The sequence below is a fragment of the Panthera leo genome, chromosome D4, assembly GCF_018350215.1.
Source record: "Panthera leo isolate Ple1 chromosome D4, P.leo_Ple1_pat1.1, whole genome shotgun sequence".
Classification (NCBI taxonomy): Eukaryota; Metazoa; Chordata; class Mammalia; order Carnivora; family Felidae; genus Panthera; species Panthera leo.
This window is the reverse complement of record NC_056691.1, coordinates 72,720,090-72,739,817: the sequence shown is the minus strand read 5'-3', so window position 1 is coordinate 72,739,817 and position 19,728 is coordinate 72,720,090. Positions and strand designations below refer to the sequence as shown.

The 19,728-nt window shown below is 48.4% G+C and overlaps 1 protein-coding gene across 2 annotated transcripts in view; it reads right to left on the bottom strand.

Annotated features, from left to right (window-relative positions):
• Positions 1 to 18,930, bottom strand: part of SNX30 (sorting nexin family member 30) — a 115,175-nt gene extending 96,245 nt beyond the window's left edge. Inside the window, exon 1 of one of the 2 annotated variants that reach the window (XM_042912009.1) lies at positions 18,710 to 18,930. In XM_042912009.1, coding sequence (XP_042767943.1) covers positions 18,710 to 18,865 — 156 coding nt within the window. In that variant the 5' untranslated portion in view covers positions 18,866 to 18,930. The remainder of the gene's footprint in view (positions 1 to 18,709) is intronic. The other variant, XM_042912010.1, reaches the window with a different exon arrangement.
• Between the last annotated feature and the right edge of the window lie 798 nt (positions 18,931 to 19,728).

Below are 19,728 nucleotides of genomic sequence, written 5' to 3'. Positions count from 1 at the left end.
TGGGGGTCCAGGAAAGTCTGGACAGCCAGTGAAACAACAGTTGACCTGGACCAGGAAAGAAAAGACTTTCTTAACCCAGGAAAAAAAGGTAGCTCAAAAAACTGACTGGCCATCAGGAGAAAAGGGTAAAGATCACTCTGAGCTACTCTTCACCTGTATTTGATCAGAACAGATGAAAAACTACCAGAAAAGCATTATCTCTTTTATCCCTTCAGTTAACAGCTTAGCCTTATCCCTTTTAGGTGTTGAGTAGTTACGGTTCAGTTTTCAAGCAGTGACAACATACACATCTACTCAACAGAACTACCAGTGACAGTTTCATTTTCTGTGTTTGTCTGAAATTGGATCTGGGTTAGTCAGGGGTTGGTTAGTCAAATTTTTCCTTTTTAATCGGTATCAACTATTACTAACCAAATTAGAAAGAGAGTAGGAGGCTTCTTTCTACTTTGGTCAAATAGCCTCCACGGGAGGATGACTACACTCTCAAAGGGTCAGAATGTGACCCTCTGAGAGGTAATGTTGCATCCTTCCAAGGCTAGTGTACACATTCACACCTACACTCATACACACACACGAATGATAGTAGACTACACAGTGTGTGTGTACCTTTTCTTTCTTTCCTTTTTTTTTTTTTACTTAAAATATCTTGCCATTGTTGCATATCAGTGTATATAAGGCTGCCTTATTTATTCCCTTTAACACTGCATTTTGTAAATGAACAGTTTACAAATAGCTCCCTACTGATGCATATTTGGGCTCTTTCTTATCGCCTAATATCAGAAATAATATTGCAACAAATACCCTTATAAACACATCATTGAGCACATGTCCATTAATTGAGTCAACAAACATGTGAGTACCCACCCCATCCTACGCTTTGCTCATGCCCTAAAATTCTAGCAATCAGCAAATCAGATAGAGTCCCTGCTCTCAAGGAGCTTAGAGCACAGTGTAGGAGATATACATGTCTGACAGCAAACTCCCACTGGGTGAATGAGAGGAACTGATCTCAACCTTGGCTATAAATTAGAACTACGTACAAAAACCTTGTTTTTAATGTTTATTTATTTTTGAAAGAGAAAAGTGTGTGTGCATGTACACACACACACACACACACACACACACACACACACACACGAGTGGGGGAGGGGCAGAGAAAGAGGGGAACAGAGGATCCAAAGCAGGCTCTGTGCTATCAGCACAGAACCCAATGTAGGGCTTGAACTCATGAACCATGAGATCATGACTTGAGCTGAAGTTGGATGCTTAACCGACTGACCCACCCAGGTGCCCCAAAAACCATTTTTAACAATATTGGTCTTGGGGCACCTGGGTGGCTCAGTCCGTCAAGCAACCAACTCTTGATTTTGGCTCAGGTCATGATCTCAAGGTGGGTTTGAGCCCGAGGCAGGGCTCTGTGCTGACAGCGTGGAGCCTACTCAGGATTCTCTCTCTCCCTCTCTCTCTGTGTCCCTCCCCCACTTGCATACTCTCTCAGCACACTGTCACTCGTGCTCACTCAAAATTAATAAACATTTAAAAAACAAACCAAAAAACCCACAAAAACAAACTAAAAACAATACTGGTCTCTGGGCCATCCGAGATTCATTAGATCCAAATTTCTTGAGGTGAGGCCCAAACATCAGCATCATCTAAGAAGTCCTCTGATGATGTGAATGTTTAGTCAAGCCTGATAACCTTATTTTAAGACAGTGCCTCTCAATTTTTAATGTGCATACAAATAACTAAGGGATCATGTCAAAATGCAGATTCTGAGTCAGTAGGTCTTAAATTAGGCCTGAGATTCTGCATTTCCAATGAGCTCCCAGCTAATGTCAATGCCACTGGTCCACAGACCACACTTTGAGTAGCAAGGTTCCACAGTAATAGTAAGAGACACAAACACAGTGGAGACAAGCGTGGCAAGGGTGGGCAAGTGAGAATTCCCACAACATGCCAGGCAGCTCATGAGTGAAACCATTTGGCAGGGACATAACGCTCTAGGAGAGGATCAGAGAGAGAAACAGGTACCAAACACAGAAGGCCAGGGCTTGCACCATCACTGTGTAAGCAATGGGAGGTCGCTGCAGGGCTTCAGAGATGGGAAATGACACAACAACGCAGTATTTTTAGGAAGGTGAATTCAGGCTACAGTGGTCAGAAAAGAGTAGGCTGAGTAAAAGCAGGAAAATGAGATAAGATAATCATACATCTTAATTAGGATGTTGACTAGGACAAGAGAAATGAAAACAGATATTAAAAAAAGACAGTGATGCTGCATACAGGAAAGAGATACTTAAGAGGTGAGGCCAAGAAAGGTATGGTTTTAAGTACTCTTGCCACAGAGTGATTTTAAGGTGCTAAAAACAAGAATCCTAAAAATACTTGGGAAGATGACTTTGTAGCTAGACCAGAAGATTTGGGAATCCTAAACCCTGATGTGGTAGTGAAGTCCATCCAGAGATGGTACGGAAGGATAGCAATGGGCAGGGACCGTGACTGGGTGGACCCACAGTTAGAGTCGGAAGGAAAAAGAGGGGGGATTCAGAGAGGCAGGGGTAGACCAGGGAAGGACCAAGAGAGGACAGAATCAATTCATTCGATACATATTTATTAAGCATCTGCTAAGTGCCAGGCATCACGCTAGGGAAATAACAGCAGTGAACAGAATGAGACCCTGAGAAAAAAAAGAGAGTGAAGAAAAAAAGGAGGGGAGGCTGGTTAACATCATGAGTCACAGAAAATGGGCACTCAACCAGTGGTCTGGAAACCTGGGTCCTAACCTCAGTTCTGCCGTGAGCTAGCTGGGTGACCCTGGTCTGACCAATCGCTTCTCTCTCAGGGCCACAATTTCAAGTGAAAAAAGACGGTCCTGGGTGGATGCCCTGCAGGGCCTCTGCAGCTCTAACTGCCTGGGACTCCACATCAGGAAAACAGCCTTTGCGGGTCTCTGCAGTAGCAAGCAGTAGGGGCAGACCTGGACCACAGACCTGGACACCGAGGCAAGAGGAGGCAGATGGCGAGGCAGATGGGAGAGGCGCGCAAAGACCGCTCATCCAAGGAGCCTGGCGGTGATGGGGAGAGTGAAGGCAGAAGCCAGCAAGCCTTGGGAAACTTCCCTAACAAGGGAGACTGGTATGGTGAGGACGAAGGCTGAAAAAGCTAGAAAGTGAAATGAGAGAAGAGATAGGAGCTAAGTAAGACACAGGAGAGATTGGTTTCATCCCCCCCCCCCCCACCCTTTCAGAGGAAATGCAACATGCAGTGCCTCGTCTAATGCCTAATGTGCGTAAGTCCTCAGAAATCAGGGAGGGGGCTTGGGGAAGGATGCCAATGCTCTAGCAGTGATGGTGGTTAAGAAGAATGGGCTCTGAAGTCAGATAAAATTTGTTTTAAGATTTTCAAAGTCTGAAATCTCTATCCCCAACATGGGGCTCTAACTCACAGCCCTAAGATCAAGAATCCCACACTCTTCATACTGAGCCCGCCAGGCACCCAGACGGACCCAAGTTCCCAGCCCCACCTCTCCTCTAGCTCTGTGACTTGGAACAAGTTACTTCTCCTCTCTACATTTTTCTGGCTGTCAAAGGGGACCAAGACAGTAGCTATAGCATAGGGGAATGCACAGAGATGACACAGCAAGGCTCCCAACCAAAGTTAGCGTGCTGTAAATGTTAGCAGCGATTATAAGCATACCCTGCTGTTATCTCTGGGTGAAGGTGGAGATAATGGAGGGAACATATATGCTGGGCACCCTCTATGGGGAAGAGGCCAGAGCAAAGGGAAAAGAAAGTAGAAGCAAGGATTAGAAAAATGAAAAACAGTTTCAAGCACACATTAAACATGAAAGGCTGGGCATGGGGGAGATCACATTGTTTTTCTAGAAACAGGGAATGCTAGAATGTTGACAGGGGATGCGGTAGAGTATTCCAGGCAAGCGCCACCATCAACCCAGTCTGGAGAAGCAAGCCCCAGGAAGCAGGCCTCATCACAAGCACACCCAAGGAATCCCATAGTCCTGACCTACAGCACTAAAATGGTAAGCGGTAATTTTAACAGGACCTGGAAACCTCTAAAGGAGATAGTCAGGGCCGGCTCCATGGCCGTGTGACCTGTGCTCCCACAGGACTCTGCACTCAGAAGGATTCTGCACTGGGTTTAATGCTCTGCTGTCACCATCTTGAAATTCTTTAAAAAAATTTTAACAAGGGGACAAGCATTTTAATTTTGCACTGGGTCCCACAAATTACTTAGCCAATCTTGGATACACTAGTAAAGAACATTCACCGTATTAACATGTGCATAATAAAATCTAAGCGCTGAAAAATCATAATTTCCCATTTCTTTTTTTTTCTTAATTTTTTTTTAACGTTTTTTATTTATTTTTGAGACAGAGAGAGACAGAGCATGAACGGGGGAGGGGCAGAGAGAGAGGGAGACACAGAATCGGAAGCAGGCTCCAGGCTCTGAGCCATCAGCCCAGAGCCCGACGCGGGGCTCGAACTCGCGGACCGCGAGATCATGACCTGAGCCGAAGTCGGACGCTTAACCGACTGAGCCACCCAGGTGCCCCCATAATTTCCCATTTCTATCAGACCGGAAAACAATTATTCAGATTCTCACTGAAATCCCAACATTGACCATTAAAAAGATAAAACCTGTAATAGGTAACCCAATGCCTCCTTCATTTTTTTTTTAAAGTTTGTTTATTTATGGGGCACCTGGGTGGCTCAGTCAGTTAAGTGTCTGACTTCAGCTCAGGTCATGATCTCATGGTCTGTGAGTTTGAACTCCGCATTGGGCTCTGCACTGACAGCTTAGAGCCTGGAGCCTGCTTCAGATTCTGTGTCTCCCTCTCCCTCTCTGACCCTCCCCTGCTCACGCTCTGTCTCTCTCTCTCTCTCAAAAATAAACATTAAAGAAAATTTAAAATACTACAATAAAATAAAATAAAGTTTAATTATTTTGAGAGACAGAGAAAGCACAAGTGGGAGAGGAGCAGAGACAGAGGGAGAGAAAGAAAATCCCAAGCAGAGCCCAATGGGGAGCTCGAACCCATGAACCATGAGATCATGACTTGAACCGAAGTCAAATGCTTAACCAACTGAGTCACTCAGGTGCCCCAATGCCTCCTTCAAACATGCTTTACTCTAGAATTTCTTCAACTCAAAAAATCACTCTGACTACCCTTGCGGCATTCCACGTATACCCCTATCATCATCTTAAACTGCCACGCTTCACTTGTGTCTCCTCTGCCTCCTTTCCTGGGCCTTGACTGCCTAAAGGTAAGGTCATCTTGTTCATCTAGGTATCCGCCAGGTATGACACACAATAGGCCCAAATAAGCCTCCGAGAAACGAACAAAAAGTCCAAGTGCCCTTCACAACTGCTGATACAAGTCACGAAATAAACAAGATTTGCTTGACCAGACAGTGCAGAGAAAGGCTGCTATGTTGCACTTTTTCAGCATAGTTGCTGATGCCAGCAGAATGACCACACACCCAGTTCCTCAGATCACACATCTGCCCTAATGAAATAGCCCTAAAGAAGGCCTAGGCTTCCATGTTTGCAATAAAACAGCTATTCCACAAACATGTTTATTCTAATTATAGACATGTCCCAGACTAATGCCATTTCCAGAATTGAGATATCTTCATTCCCAAGGAACATGCCTTACACAGCGCACAGAACAGAGAAGTCACTCAAACGCTTGTAGAATAAATTCATCTTAGAACTTCAACTATGAATATGACTTATTGATTTTAGTAAGAAATCGGCTTTAAAAGTATATATATACCCTCAATGGGGAAAGGACAGCCTTTTCAATAAATGGTGCTGGGAAAACTGGAAATCCACATGTAAAAGAATAAAGTGGGACCCTCATTTTATACCATATACAAAAATTAATAGATTAAAATGGATTAAAGACCCAAACCTAAGACCCCAAACTATAGAAATCCTAGAAGAAACGTAGGAGAAAATCCTCATGACATTGGATTTAGCAATGATTTCTTGGCTACGACACTAAAAACACAGGCAACAAAAGCAAAAATAGACAAGTGGGATTATAGCAAACTTAATTTTTTTTTTATGTTTACTTATTTTTGAGAGAAAGAGAGAGGGAGACAGAGTACGAGCAGGGGAGGCGCAGAGAGAGAGGGAGACACAGAGTCTGAAGCAGGTTCCAGGCTCTGAGCTGTCAGCACAGAGCCTGACACAGGGCTTGAACTCACAAACCGTGAGATCATGACCTGAGCCGAAGTCCGACGCTTAACCAACTGAGCCACCCAGGCACCCCGGATTATAGAAAACTTTAAAAAATTGTGCCAAAGACACAAAGGCAATCTATGGAACGGGAGAAAATACTTACAAATCATGTATCTGATAAGGGTTAATATCCAGAATATAAAAAGGACTCATATAAATCAACAACAAAAAGTCAAATAATCCAATATAAAAGTGAGCAAAGGACTTGAACAGCCATTTCTCCAAAGAAGATATGCAAATGGCCAGAAAGCATATGAAAAGATGCCGAGCAGCACTAACCATCAGAGAAATACAAATCAAACACAACGTCACATCCATTAGGATGCCTACTATCAAAATAACAAGTGTTGATGAGGATGTAGAGAAATTGGAACCTTTGTGCACTTTTTTTTGGGGGGACTGTAAAATGGTGCATCTGCTATGGAAAACAGTATGAAAGTACCTTAAAAATTAAAAAAACAATTACCACATGATCCAGCAATCCCACTTCTGGCTTTATATTTAAAAAAAAAAAAAGAAAATGAAACCAGGATCTCAAAGAGATATTTATACATCCATGTCCACTGCAGAATTATTTACAAGAGCCAAGGTAGAAGCAAACTAAATGTCCACCAGAAGATGAATGGATAAAGAAATGTGATAGACCCATACAATGTAATGTTATTCAGTCTTTAAAAAGAAGAAAATCCTGTCACATGCTACAACACGGATGAACCTGGAGGACCTTATTCTAAGGAAACAAGCCAGTCACAAAAAGATAAATACTACACGATTCTATCCATTTAAGGTGTCTAAGGGAGAGGTATCAAACTCATCAAGACAGAAAATAGAATGGTGGTTACCGGGAGTTGGGAGAGGGGGGAAATGGGAGTGTCTGCTAATGGGTATGATGAGGTATCTTTGGGGTGATGAATATTCTGGAATTAGGAAATGGTGACAGTTGCACAGCCTTGTGAATATATTAAACCACCACACTGTGTGTTTTTTAAAAAGTGGGTTTTATAGTCTGTGAATTATATCTCACTTTTTCTTTTGAAAGCCATTTATACCTTAGGAAGTCTACAGTTTTACTTTTTGACCTGTTTCTCTCAAAATTTGTTTTATTCTTGCCACGATGATTCAGCCAGTCACTAAAGCTTCTGACTCGAGAGTCTCCCCTGTAAGTAGTCTTTTACTGTTTGCCCAGTACACCTCATAGCTGCTCGGGGACCTTGTAGCTGGAATGAGAGCTGACTTTCAGACTCTTTCCCCCCACGGTCGGACCTCTGGGCCAATTCTGGCTCATCACAGTACTTCAGGCCGCTGGCCCAGTAGATTGGTCTCAGACTGGGGGTGTAACCCAAGCCAGGTCTCCCTGAGATTTTTCCCTGTGTGAGAGATTCACTCTCCTTCTAGAGGCACAGCTGTAAACTGTGAGGGATGGGAGCTGCCAGTTGCCCCATTTCCCTCCCTCACGGATAAAGCTGCTCTGAGAGCCTGAAACGGACCCTTGGGAACATTCGGACCCAATTCCAGCTCATTTCTGTGGTTCAAGTGAGCCTGTCCACAGGCTGACCTTTTTGCTTATTAAGTTAGTGAGAGCTGGCTTTCTCTCATTTGCAAACAAAACTCCTGAGTAATACACTCCTTGAGATCAGTGAGTCAAAACTCCACTTAAACTGTCTCCTCCCCCAACCTTCTGCTGCCACAGTCTTCTCCCTGGATTACCAGCCTCTTGAGTCGACCGATCCTATCCCAGCTAGAGCTCAGTCACAGTGACCTAACAAGTGTGGCCCTGCACCTTCCCTTCTTAAAATACGATTGGCCTCCCCATCGCTCAGGATAAAGCCCTTCCTGTTTGCCATTATAGCCGGTCAGCTGCCCACTACCTACCTCTCGAGCCGCACGACTCAGCAGCCCTCTCACGGGCCACTCATGCAACCAGACGCTGCCAAGCTTTGGCACCCGCTAGCTTTTCCGCCCGGGTTACTGTCCCTTCCTCTGTCCATTTGTAAAAGAACTACTCCATTCTTCACCTCAAATATCATCTCCTTTAGAAAAGCCACCATCCCCCTAAGCATCCCTGCGTCTTACGTTCATCATAACCGTAGTCAAGACTGTCAGTGCCCCACCCGTATCTCCTGGCCCTGACCAGTTCAGTGCCCACTGGCCTGACTTCCAAGTGCCAGCACCTGCTTTTCCTGGCCTGACTGCCTCCCCTACTTTGTCCACCCATGGAGCAGACTGGAAAGTGCTTGGGGATTAAATGCCCAAACACCCCATCCATGGAGCGCTCAACCAACGACTGACAAGGTTACTGTCTGAAGACCCAGCTGCCTCACCCGGGTTGTGGGTAACGGAGGCGTGTGTTCGGTACAGGCTCCAAGGCTTCCCAGGGTAACACCCAGCCGGGCTCAGTGGAAACCGGCTTGGTAGCTTACCTTTTACTGGTGCCTTCTGTTCCCTGTCTCACTTTCCTTTACCTCTCAAATAAACTACTGGCAGTTAAATCCTTTCTCAGGGTCAGCTTCTAAGGCAATATAAACACCTGGCATTTACGCGGTATTTACCGTGTGCCAGACACTATTCTAAACACCCAACCTTCAGGACACCCCCGTAAAATAACCCAAAATTTACCTAGGGGGACACTGAGGCATTACAAGGTTAAGAATTGTGCCCCAGGCCTCAGAGATAGTAAATACATTTAGCATTTTTCACATTCTGTTGCAACCATCTCTTCTCCACTGGACCAAGAACCTCTCGAGGGAGGTTCCTACTTTTTTCATCTTTCTCAACGTCCTCAGCATCTAGCAGAGCTAGGCAGACAGGCACATGCTCGATAGATAAAGGTTTTTTAAAGTGCCTGCACTCTGCTACCCAAACATGCTGTTTCTCTTGCCTCTGTGTCTTTTCTCAAACAGGAGTCCTGAAACACCGTTTCTCATCTCCCTCTTGCCCTTTTCTTTTTTTTTTTAAGTTTATTTATTTGTTTTGAGGGGAGAAGTAGGCAGAGAGAGAGGGAGAGAAAGAATTCCAAGCAGACTCTGCACTGTCAGCACAGAGCCCGAAGCGGGGCTTGAACCCACAAACCGTGAGCTCATGACCTGAGTCAAAACCAAGAGTCAGAAGCTCAACCGACTGAGCCACCCAGGTGCCCCTTCTCTTGCCCTCGTCCACACACCGCCCTCCCAGACCACCCCTGCCACCACCACAGAACAGTAATTCTTGATTACTGCTTTGGCAGCCAAAATAAGGAATTCTGTGGGGCAAGGCTGACACCAGACAGCATATGACCCCTCTAGTATCTAGTAAACAAACCCCATTGCTCATACATAAATCAGTGCACTTTTGCCAAGCTGTTATTTCTGCATTTTCATACAAAACATCTGTCTTCTTCCCTGTAACCCTCACTAATAATGTTCAAGTCTCCCCTATCCTACACCCTTCCCTTCACCCTGTGTTCCCCTCCAGCCACCACCCTTCTTATTACCAAACTACCACAACCCCCTGCCCTGCATTTGACTGTCAGTCTCCACGTCACCTTCTGCATCGTCCACTGCCATCTCTACTTGGATCTACTGGGGTTACGTGTCTATGTAATGAAGAAGAGCTTTCCAGAAGCAGCGTTTGTGCTAAGGCTTTCAAAGGTGGGGTTCAGACAACCCCTGTCCTGACTCCTGACCTCAAACTGCACCCTAGTCATCTCTCCACTTCCTGCTCACGCTTGCTCCCCAGTCCGTGTGCCCCTCGCCGGGAGGGCACCAGTCACCCCCACTGCACCAAAACAAGCCATCCTTAATGTCCTACTCTTTCCTCTTGCAGGCAACGGCCCCAACCTAAATCCCCGGCTAGCACTCCCACGACATCTTTCTCTGCCAGTCACTCCCCATCCCAAGCGCTGACCGCACGTTCGCCCTCTCGAAAACCCTCCAGGGTTGGCTACTGCCTAAGAAATAAAAGCTAAGGGGTGGCCTGGGTGGCTCAGTCGGTTAAACATCCAGCTCTTGATTTCTGCTCAGATGGCTCAGGTCACGATCTCCCGGATCGTGAGTCCGAGCCCCGCGTCTTCGGTCACCTCCTGACCGGTTTCCCTGCCTCCTCTCTCACTAATCCCCACTCTAGACCCTCAAAACCCATCCCAACACATGACTAGACTCAACCCAACTCCAGCGGGCACAGGTCTTTCTCATCTCAGGAGCTTTGCTCCACCTACTCCCTCAGCCCGTGACGCTTTGCCCACTTAGACCAAAAAGGCTCCCCAAACTCCAAGGACCTCGTGAAGACACCACCTCTGCCACCATAGCTGATGCGTAGGCATACACCCTGATGGTGGGGCTGACCAACAGGAACACAGCACCGTAGCTGATGCACAGGACATCACCACAGAGCCCAACGCCGGGCTCAAACCCATGAACTGCGAGATCGGACTGAGCTGAAGCCGGACGCTCAACCAACTGAGCCACCCAGGTGCCCCTCGGTCAACATTTTTTTGAAGTGTCAAGTGACAAACACAACTCAAAAGTGTCAGTAAAAGGGAATCCGTGACCTTCTGGAACCAAGAGGCAGTGCTAGCTTCAGGCATTGCCAGCACAGGCGGATCCAGGACTCAGGTGGCCTTCAGGGCCTTTCCCCGTCTTTCTCTCCCAGCTCCACTTTCCTCTCTGGCCTCATTCTTCAGCGGGCACTCTCCACACTGCAGCAAACAGAGGTTCACGGGCAACCAGAAAGAGATGCTCTTTCCACCAGCACTCATCTGAGCAGACCCAAGAAAGACTGTTTGGCTCTGCTAGAGTCTCATGTCCACCAAGGAAGATATTTTGGTCAATGGAAGATACTGACGAAAGACCAGAGAGGCCAGTGTGTTTCCCCCTGCCCCCGACACCCCCCAAACACTTTCCCTCCGGTTCAGATAAGCATCCCTGGCAGCAGCTGCTTCTCTCCAGGGTTATCCCCCTCTGTGGACCCCACTCTTGTTGAGCAGCCCTGCCACAGCTCTAGTTCCCACAGAAGCTCCTAGATTCTACACCACCTCCTCCCATTGACCCTCCAGCACTGACAGTGACAGCAGTTTCCTTGCAGTTGCTTCTCTCCGGGTTAATCTCACCATCTTCTTGACTTCTCACGTTTTTCATCACTGATGTGATTAATTCCCTGGATTATAGGCTCTCGGCTGGAAATACCTAAGGGCCTTTCACCCTGACCTGACCACAACTGACACAGACATTGACAGAGAATGGGCAGAAACGCACAAGAAAATACGAAGAGTATAATACCTGGGGATAACCACCATCAGCACCTCACATTTATTAAAGGCTCACTACTTCTCAGGCACTACTCTAGGCATGAACTCCCCAGATCTTCCTATCAACCTTGTGATACAGGTACTTCTGTTATCCCCCTGTTTACAGATGACGACACAGAGGCTCAGAGAGGTTCACAAAGACTGTAGACAGGCGGGGCTGGGATTTGAACGCAGACAAGCTGGCTCTGGAGGGCCAAGCAAAGAATATTTCAAGTAAGAGGGTACTCAACAGCGGAAGTGCAACCTGCCAAGAGGTCAGGAAGGATAGGGACCGTGAAGCACCTACTGGATTTTGCGAGAAGGAAGTCACAAGGGGACTCGGCTAGTAAAGTCAGAAACCCGACAGCAGCAGGCTGAGGAGTTAGGAAGAGTAGCAGACCTTACTTTCAAAAAGTCTGTCTGTGAAGAGCAGTCACAAAACAGATCACGAAACGGGGAAAGAAAACAAAAGGCATTCACGGCAAAGTTTTCTTTACTCCTGGTTTAAGAAGCAAGGGTGACCTGAGGATGTTTATTAATGTTTATTTGTTTTTAAGAGAGAGAGAGAGACAGAACACGAGCCAGGGAGGGGCAGAGAGAGAGGGAGACACAGAATCCGAAGCAGGCTCCAGGCTCAGAGCTGTCAGCATGGAGCCGGACGCGGTGCTTGAACTCACAAACCGTGAGATCATCGCCTGTGCTGAAGTCCGAGGCTTAACCGACTGAGCCATCCAGGCGCCCTGAGTATGTTTACTGATAGAATGAGCCAGGTGAGAGGGAATGTGAAGACACAGAAATGGGTGAGGATGATGAACGGAGCGAGGTCTCAGAGAGGCCAGAGGGGGCGGGCCATACAGTCCAGGGGTGCCTTAGAATCCCTTCTACAGCGACTGGGGCAACCAAGAAACAATGGCTACGGATTCACATCATTTCACAGTCTGGAAAAAGGAAGTTCTTTTATGATGGCTTCTGTCTTCTCATCAGCAGAATGGGAGGGTAGAATGGGGGGAGGGGGAGGTGTGAGGAACAGAGAAAAGCGTCAGATCAGCCATGGCACAGAACGGGAGCCTCTATGGAAAGAAAGGAGTGCTCAGCACCACTGAGGCCCCAGTTGTGGTTAAAACCAGTGAATTTACACTGGCAGCAATTCTCAAGGTGCAGGAAAAGATCTGAAGCAATGGAATGATCCAGGCTGGGTGTAAAAGGAGGAAAGAAGAGAGTCGAAGAAAGGAAGTGGAGGGAGCAACTGATGAGATGAGCCACCCCACCTAAAGGAGGGAGGTGAGGGACACCTGGCTGGCTCAGTCAGAAGAGCAGGTGACTCTTTCTCTCAGGGTCATGAGTTCAAGCTCCATGTGGGATGTAGAGATTACTTAAATAAAAAATAAAAATACAAAATAAAGGAGGGAGGGAAGTACAAGTGGTCAGAGAACAGGTGCAGGCAGTAATGACCAACTGAGGGGACGGTAAGGCAAGAGAAGATATCTGATGGCATTATCTCTGAGCCCGAACCGTTCTGGGCATTATAGCGCAAGGCTGTGGCCAGGGAGAGGGCAACTGAATTAAAAAAGAGGTGAAGGTGTGTGCAGATTCAAGTCAAGAAGCTGATAGTTTTGTAGGTTTGAACAGAGTCACCGTGAGGTGAGGGCATGACTTGAGAAGACAGTGACTCGGGGTCTAGAGATTTTAATGAAGAAGAATGAAAGGCCGGCAAGTTAGAAATGACAGGGAAGAAAAAGGTCGTGGAAGGCCTATAACGGACATTTGTTTCTGCTTGCCTCACATTCCTTTGTTCCTCCTTCTGTTAGCAGCCTCCTGATCCTGCTTTGGTAACCACCTCCATCCTCCCCAGGCACACATGGGGCTTCTAAAATACTAGTAATATTCTTGTGGGTGCCTGGCTGGCTCCGTTGGTAGAGAGTGCAACTCTTGATCTCAGGGTTGTGAGTTCGAGCCCCACATTAGGTGTAGAGATTACTTAAAAATAAAATCTTTAAAAATAAATAAATAAGGGGCACCTGAGTGGCTCGGTCGGTTAAGCATCCTACTTCAGCTCAGGTCATGATCTCACAGTCCATGAGTTCAAGCCCCATGTCAGGCTCTGTGCTGACAGCTCGGAGCCTGGAGCCTGCTTCAGATTCTGTGTCTCCCTCTCTCTCTGCACCACCCCACTCCACCACTCCCCCACTCACGCTTTGTCTCTCAAAAATAAATAAATGTTAAAAAAATTTTTTTTTAATAAATAAATAAAATAAAATACTAGTAATATTCTCTTAATCTGGGGGGGTAGGAACATGAGTTTTTATTGTTCTTTAAACCTTGGAGGTACATTTTGTTCTTCAAACCATATGGATACATTTTATACACTCTGCATGTACATTCCACAGTTCAAACAAACAGACCTACCAAAAACTTCCCTTCTCCTCTCTCCAAAGATGAGGACCTGGTGCAGGTCCGGGCATCAGAGTTACAGAGCTTGGTTTCGGCACTTACCCGATTTAGGCCCATGAGAGAGCAGCCCAGGGCTTTTGCTGGAGCCCTCAGCAAAGAGGTGCTCTCTTTCTGCTGAAGTTGTGAAGCTTATTTGTAGAAGGTATCCCTTCACTAGCTTGAGAATAAAACTAACACAGAAGTAAGCGGAGCCAAGAGATGGAGTGACAGATTCCCAATATCATTTGAATACCTAGTTCCAGCCACTCCTGAAGCCAAAATACCTGGGGCTTTTCAAAAACATAAGCCAGGCTTTTTTTTTTTTTCCTTCGGCCAGTTTGCACTCGGTTTATGTCCTTTTAACTAAAAGGAAATGAATTCAGTGGAAGAGCCAAATAAAGGATTCTCAATTCAACAGCCTGTGTGAGCCTTTTCAACATATAAGTCAAATCATGTCCCTCCTTCTGCTGAAGACACTGCAATGGCACTCAAAGTAAAGGCCTGTTCTCAGGGTGACCTATGAGGCCCTACACAATCCGGACCCTTCCCCTCTCTGCTGTCGGCCAACTCTCCACTGTTCACTCTGCCCCAGCCACACTGGCTTCTGGGCTCTTCCAGTCCACACTAGGCAGATGCCTTCAAGACTTTGCTTTGGCTGTTCCTTCCACCTAGAAGGACACTCCTCCAGATATCTACTCGCTAACTCCATCCCTCATCTCCTCCAAGTCTCTACTCAAATCTCAAGTTCTCAGTAAAGCCTCTCCAAATCCCCCTCCCACAGCCAGTGATCCTGAATCCCCTCATCCTACTTTTTCTCCCTCCTGTAGCATTTTTTATATAACATAGTATATAGTCACAAAAAGTACCCCATGAGGGCAGCGGTATTCACTGGTTGACTCATCTCAAGTTCCTGGAACAGTGCCTATCTCAAAGTAGGTCCTCAAATACGTGAATGAACAAATAAAATGACATGAGCCTCCAGGGAGCAGAGCTTGGTTTATAAAAGGCAGTGGAGGGGCACATGGGTGGCTCAGTTGGCTAAGCGTCCAACTTCAGCTCAGGTCATGATCTCACGGCTCATGAGTCTGAGCCCCGCATCAGGCTCTGTGCTGACAGCTCAGAGCCTGGATCCTGCTTCGGATTCTGTGTCTGCCTCTCTCTCTCAGCCCCGACCCCACTTATGCTCTGTCTCTCTCTCAAAAATAAATAAATGTTTAAAAAAATTTTTTAATTAAAAAAAAAGGGCAGTGGAGAGAAAGGAAACGGACCTCCATCTCCTGATCCTGATATAAGTGGAGTACAGAATGAAAAGACAGCTCCATTTTGAAGACTTTGGCAGAAGCAGTAACCTAAGAGGGCAGGAAGTAGGCAGAAGAGTTCAGTGAAGAGGTTGAGGATGTGGGAAGGGTTGTTAACCACAGCTGGGGCTTGAGCGGGCTTGGTGTTAAGTTCTGGGAGGCACGCAGGAGTTGGAGGCTGAGTCAGGGGAGAAGTAGCCCAGAGTGGTTTGCAGATGAAAGTAAAAAAGCGAGGCAGGTCAAGTGGTTTATTTACATTTTAGGAGGAGATGAAGGATGCGGTGATAGAAGGCCTGGTGAGTTCAGCTGGCATGAAAAGAATTCATGCAACCCTGGGAAGATAGGAAGGATTCTCCCGTAACTCCAAGGTTTGGATGATTTTCAAAGGCAGTGGATGAAAAGGGCATATTTGGTTGCTGCTCCTTCTCAAGCAAGCATCCCAGATGCCACTCAGTAGCGTCTGCTGGACCGAGACACAAGACTACCCTGTGCTTGGCCCACAGAAAGCAATTCTCCTCCGCATAATACAATAACCCTGCACCACGAGCAGCCTGTCAAACCCTCGTTCTCCAATCCCAGAACTGACTCTGAACCAGGCATCCAGGGTCACGATGCACTGTCCAAAAAGGCAAGAAAACAGGTTTCTTTTCAAAGACCGATCACAGCACTCAGCTTTCCTACCTGTCCTCCAATGACCTGCATGCTGCCTGGGCAAGAGAAAGCAGGGCAAAGAGAAGCCTTCCTTCCACTGGTCCTGACTCACCTCTGTTGCATGCTAGCTTCTCTCTACAGAAATTTCTCCAGAGTTGCTAGAACATACATGCACGCCAAGATTCAAGGAAAATATTACTTCCAGTCAGAGAAAGAAATTACATTACTTAGCCTCCAAGGAAAAGTGGCTTACTATAAATCAGGCCCCTGGGAGTGATGTCATTTTGATGCTTCTTACAGCTGTATGGAGACTTATTAAATATTCAATAATTAATAATAATGGTTTCAAGACTGTCTTCTCATAGAACTGGAAGCCAGGAGTAATTAGACTTGGGCCTGACTTCCTGCCCACCAACAAGACCTTGGTGGTACAGGGCATTTGTCCTTCAGTATTTATTAGTAAAATGCCCATATGTCTGAGACAAGTGTCCTCCAAGAGTGGATCGCTAAGTAAATGTGTAAAATAGCCATCAGTGGGGGCACCTAGCTGCCCCAGTAAAAAAGAGCCATGTGACTCTTGATCTCAAGGTCATGAGTTCAAGCCCTACGTTGGGTATCGCAATTAGTAAATAATAATAAATTTTAAAAACCTTTAAAATAAATAACTAAAATAGCAATCAGTGTCATCCAGCATTCAAGATAGCCAGATAATCCCTGTCTCCTGATATATTTTTTGAAGATTTTATTTATTTTTTTTATTTGAGAGAGGCATAGAAAGAGAGAATGTGAGGCGTGTGCACACATGGGGGCAAGACAGAGGCAGAGGGAGAGACAGAATCCCAAACAGACCCCACGCCCAGCACAGAGCCGGACACAGGACTTGATCCCACAACCCTCGGATCATGACCAGAGCCAAAACACAAAGTCAGATGCTCAACGGACTGAGTCACCCAGGCACCCCTACCTCCTATATTTATACCCTCTTCCCACTTTGTATTAGTAGTGTGATCAATAGAATACGGCAGAATTATGTCACTTCCAAGATTAGACCATACAAGAGTATAGCTTGAGTCTTGGGATCACTTGCCCTCTTGGACCACTTTCTCTGGGGGAAAACTAGCTGCCATGGCAAGTCGCCCTATAAAGAGGAACTAAGGCCTGTCAACAGCCAAGTGAATGAGCCTGGAAGCTGATCCTCCCCCAACCCAATCTTCAGATGACCCCAGCCCTGGTCAACGCCTTGACGGCTACCTCAAAAGAGACCGGAGTCAGAACCACCCAGCTCAGCTGCTCCTGGATGACATGACACTATTGACCCACACAAACTATCTGCGGGTGCTAAATTTGGTGTAATTTGTTACACAGCAATAGATAATTAATTCACTATCCTGAGAAGGAAATCAGAAGGTTTAACTTCGTATCCTACATGCACACATGCATGCAGGAACAATTTGTCTTTAAGAGAGCAACAAATTATTCTTTCAGTCATTTGACAATTACTTATTGAACGTCAAATATGGGCAAGGTATTTCCAAGCAACATAACTCTTCATAGTTTGTCATCTATAAAATAAAGAGAAATAATCACAAGGAACCCCCTCCCCCACAACACACACCTCAACCTGCTCAATTCATTGGTTTAATTAGCTTTTTAAGTCTTTTTGCTCCTAATGCTCTACTCCCCACTCCTGGCTTTCATAAACTCTTTCAGGAAGGTACATCAAGTCCCCCTCCATAGCCATTTTGAGTGCTCAGTGCACTAATACTCATTTTTATTGTATCACATGCCCTCCCATCTACGGGGGAAAGAGGTCCCCTCTGATTGCATTTAACATTGGGACAAGGAGGAATTCATTCAGTATTTTACTGGGAGGAGGGAGTCCTGATCACAAGTGTTGAGAACAATTCTAATTTCTGCATATCGGTGAGTAGGTGGCCACAGCAGCGCTGAGAGAATCACAGCTCAAGTCCTGGTCACAGCTGAAATGGCCATGGGGCAGGGAGTCATGGGGATGCCGCCCCTCGCCCTTCACCGTACTCTGCTGTCTCTCAAAGCAGCAGGATTATTCTGCCGCTCTAAGAATATCAGGAGCTTCCTTCTGCACAAAGAAGGTCAAAGGGCGAGCTTTCCTTCCATCAACCACAAAAAACGGGCCTCTGACAAAACTAAACAGTGTGGAAGGCCGTGAGAGGTGAAAGAAAGAGCCCCAGACAGAAAACCACAGCGAGACTCTCCCCACCCGCCGGCCGGGGTCTGAGTCAGGTGACTCCTCAGGGCACACAGCAAACCTAAACAAAGATCACTCCCCACATGACAGAGCGTGAGGAAGACGACTCGGGCAGCAAGACCAACGCTGCCGCTCCCACCAGGGAAAACCATTAACTCTTGCTTCTTTGCAGTGCCAGGAAAGTAGGGGAGCTACAAGTCACCCGGCAGCTCAGCCTTCGCGGATGCACCGGGAGGAACTCGGGACCCCATCCCAGGGCACACGCGCAGGGCACTGCACACCCGCCACTGGCCGCACCACGCGGCCAGGACCCCTCCCCTCCAGCTGTCACCCGCGCTCGCGACCCGTCACGGCGGGGCATGTCCGCCCCCTCCTGCCGCCCCCCCTGCGGCTACGACCCCTCGGGGGCGGCCGGGAGGGACGATTTTCCGATGGCTCTGGGGAGCCAGGGAACGCCCGCCCCCGGGCAGGGGCGCCAGGGTGGGCGCGGCCCGGGGCCCGGAGGGAGGGCTCCGGGTCCACCATCCCCCGCGAGAGCGAAACGCGCCTCCCGGTCCCCAGCCCCGCGCGCCCCACCTTGTCGCCGAAGCTGCGGGCCATCAGCAGGTCCGGGCTGGGCGTGCTGTCGCCGCCCACGGCCTCCTCGCTGCTGGAGCCGGCCAGCGGGTGCGGCATGTCGAGCAGGGAGTGGGGCCCGGTGGACGGCAGGCCCTTGGGGGGCCCGCCCGACATGGCGCGCACGGCTCGGGACGCGCCGCCGCCGCTTCCTCCTGCGCCCGCCGCGGCGGGCTTCCCCGGCGCCCGCGCCCAGGCCCCGCTCGGCCGCGGTCGGTCGGAGGCCCTGCACCGGCCGGGCTGAGAACCACCCCCGCCGCCGCCGCCGCCGCCGCCGCCCGCCGGCTCGTGTCCACCCGCGAGGCTCCGGGCCCGGCTGCGCTGGGCTGGGCTGCTCCGCGCCGCGCGCCCCCGCTCCGCGCCCGAGCCCGCCGCGGTTCGCTCGCACCTTGGCCGGGGGCGCCCAGCCAGCTCCGCCACGCCGCCCAGCCCGCTCGCGGCCCCGCCCCCGCGGCGCCTCGGCCTGCCCGGGAGGAGGGGAGGGAGGAGGGGAGGAGGGAAGGAGGGAGGACGAGGAGGCGCGCCCGAAGCTCCGCCCCCGCCCGCCGCCCGCAGGAAGTGCGCCCTGAGCCCTCGGCCGCTGTCCTCCGCGTGGTCACCCTTGCCTCCAAGAGGCTACCCTGTGGAGGCTGCGCGCGGCCCCCGGACAAATATTTAACGGAAATCAGAGGTGGAAAAAGACGTTGGAGCATCCTGTTCCATTCCGCCCGCGTTTACTGAGGCGCCCGCGGCAGGCCCGCGGGGGGCTGGGGGCTTTGGGGCCCGCACGGGAGTCGGGATCGCCTGGCCTCGAAGATAACCCAAAATGGAAGGAATCACGCCGCATATTATAGGAATGGCATAAAAGACTGTGAGGCGCAAAGGAGCTGGAGGACACTGGGTGGGAAACCTAGAAGGGAATTCAAGGAGGCCGTGTGAGGGTTCTGACCAAGCTCGCCTAGAGATCTCCAGAGGAGGGAGCATCAGAAAGGGAGGACCCA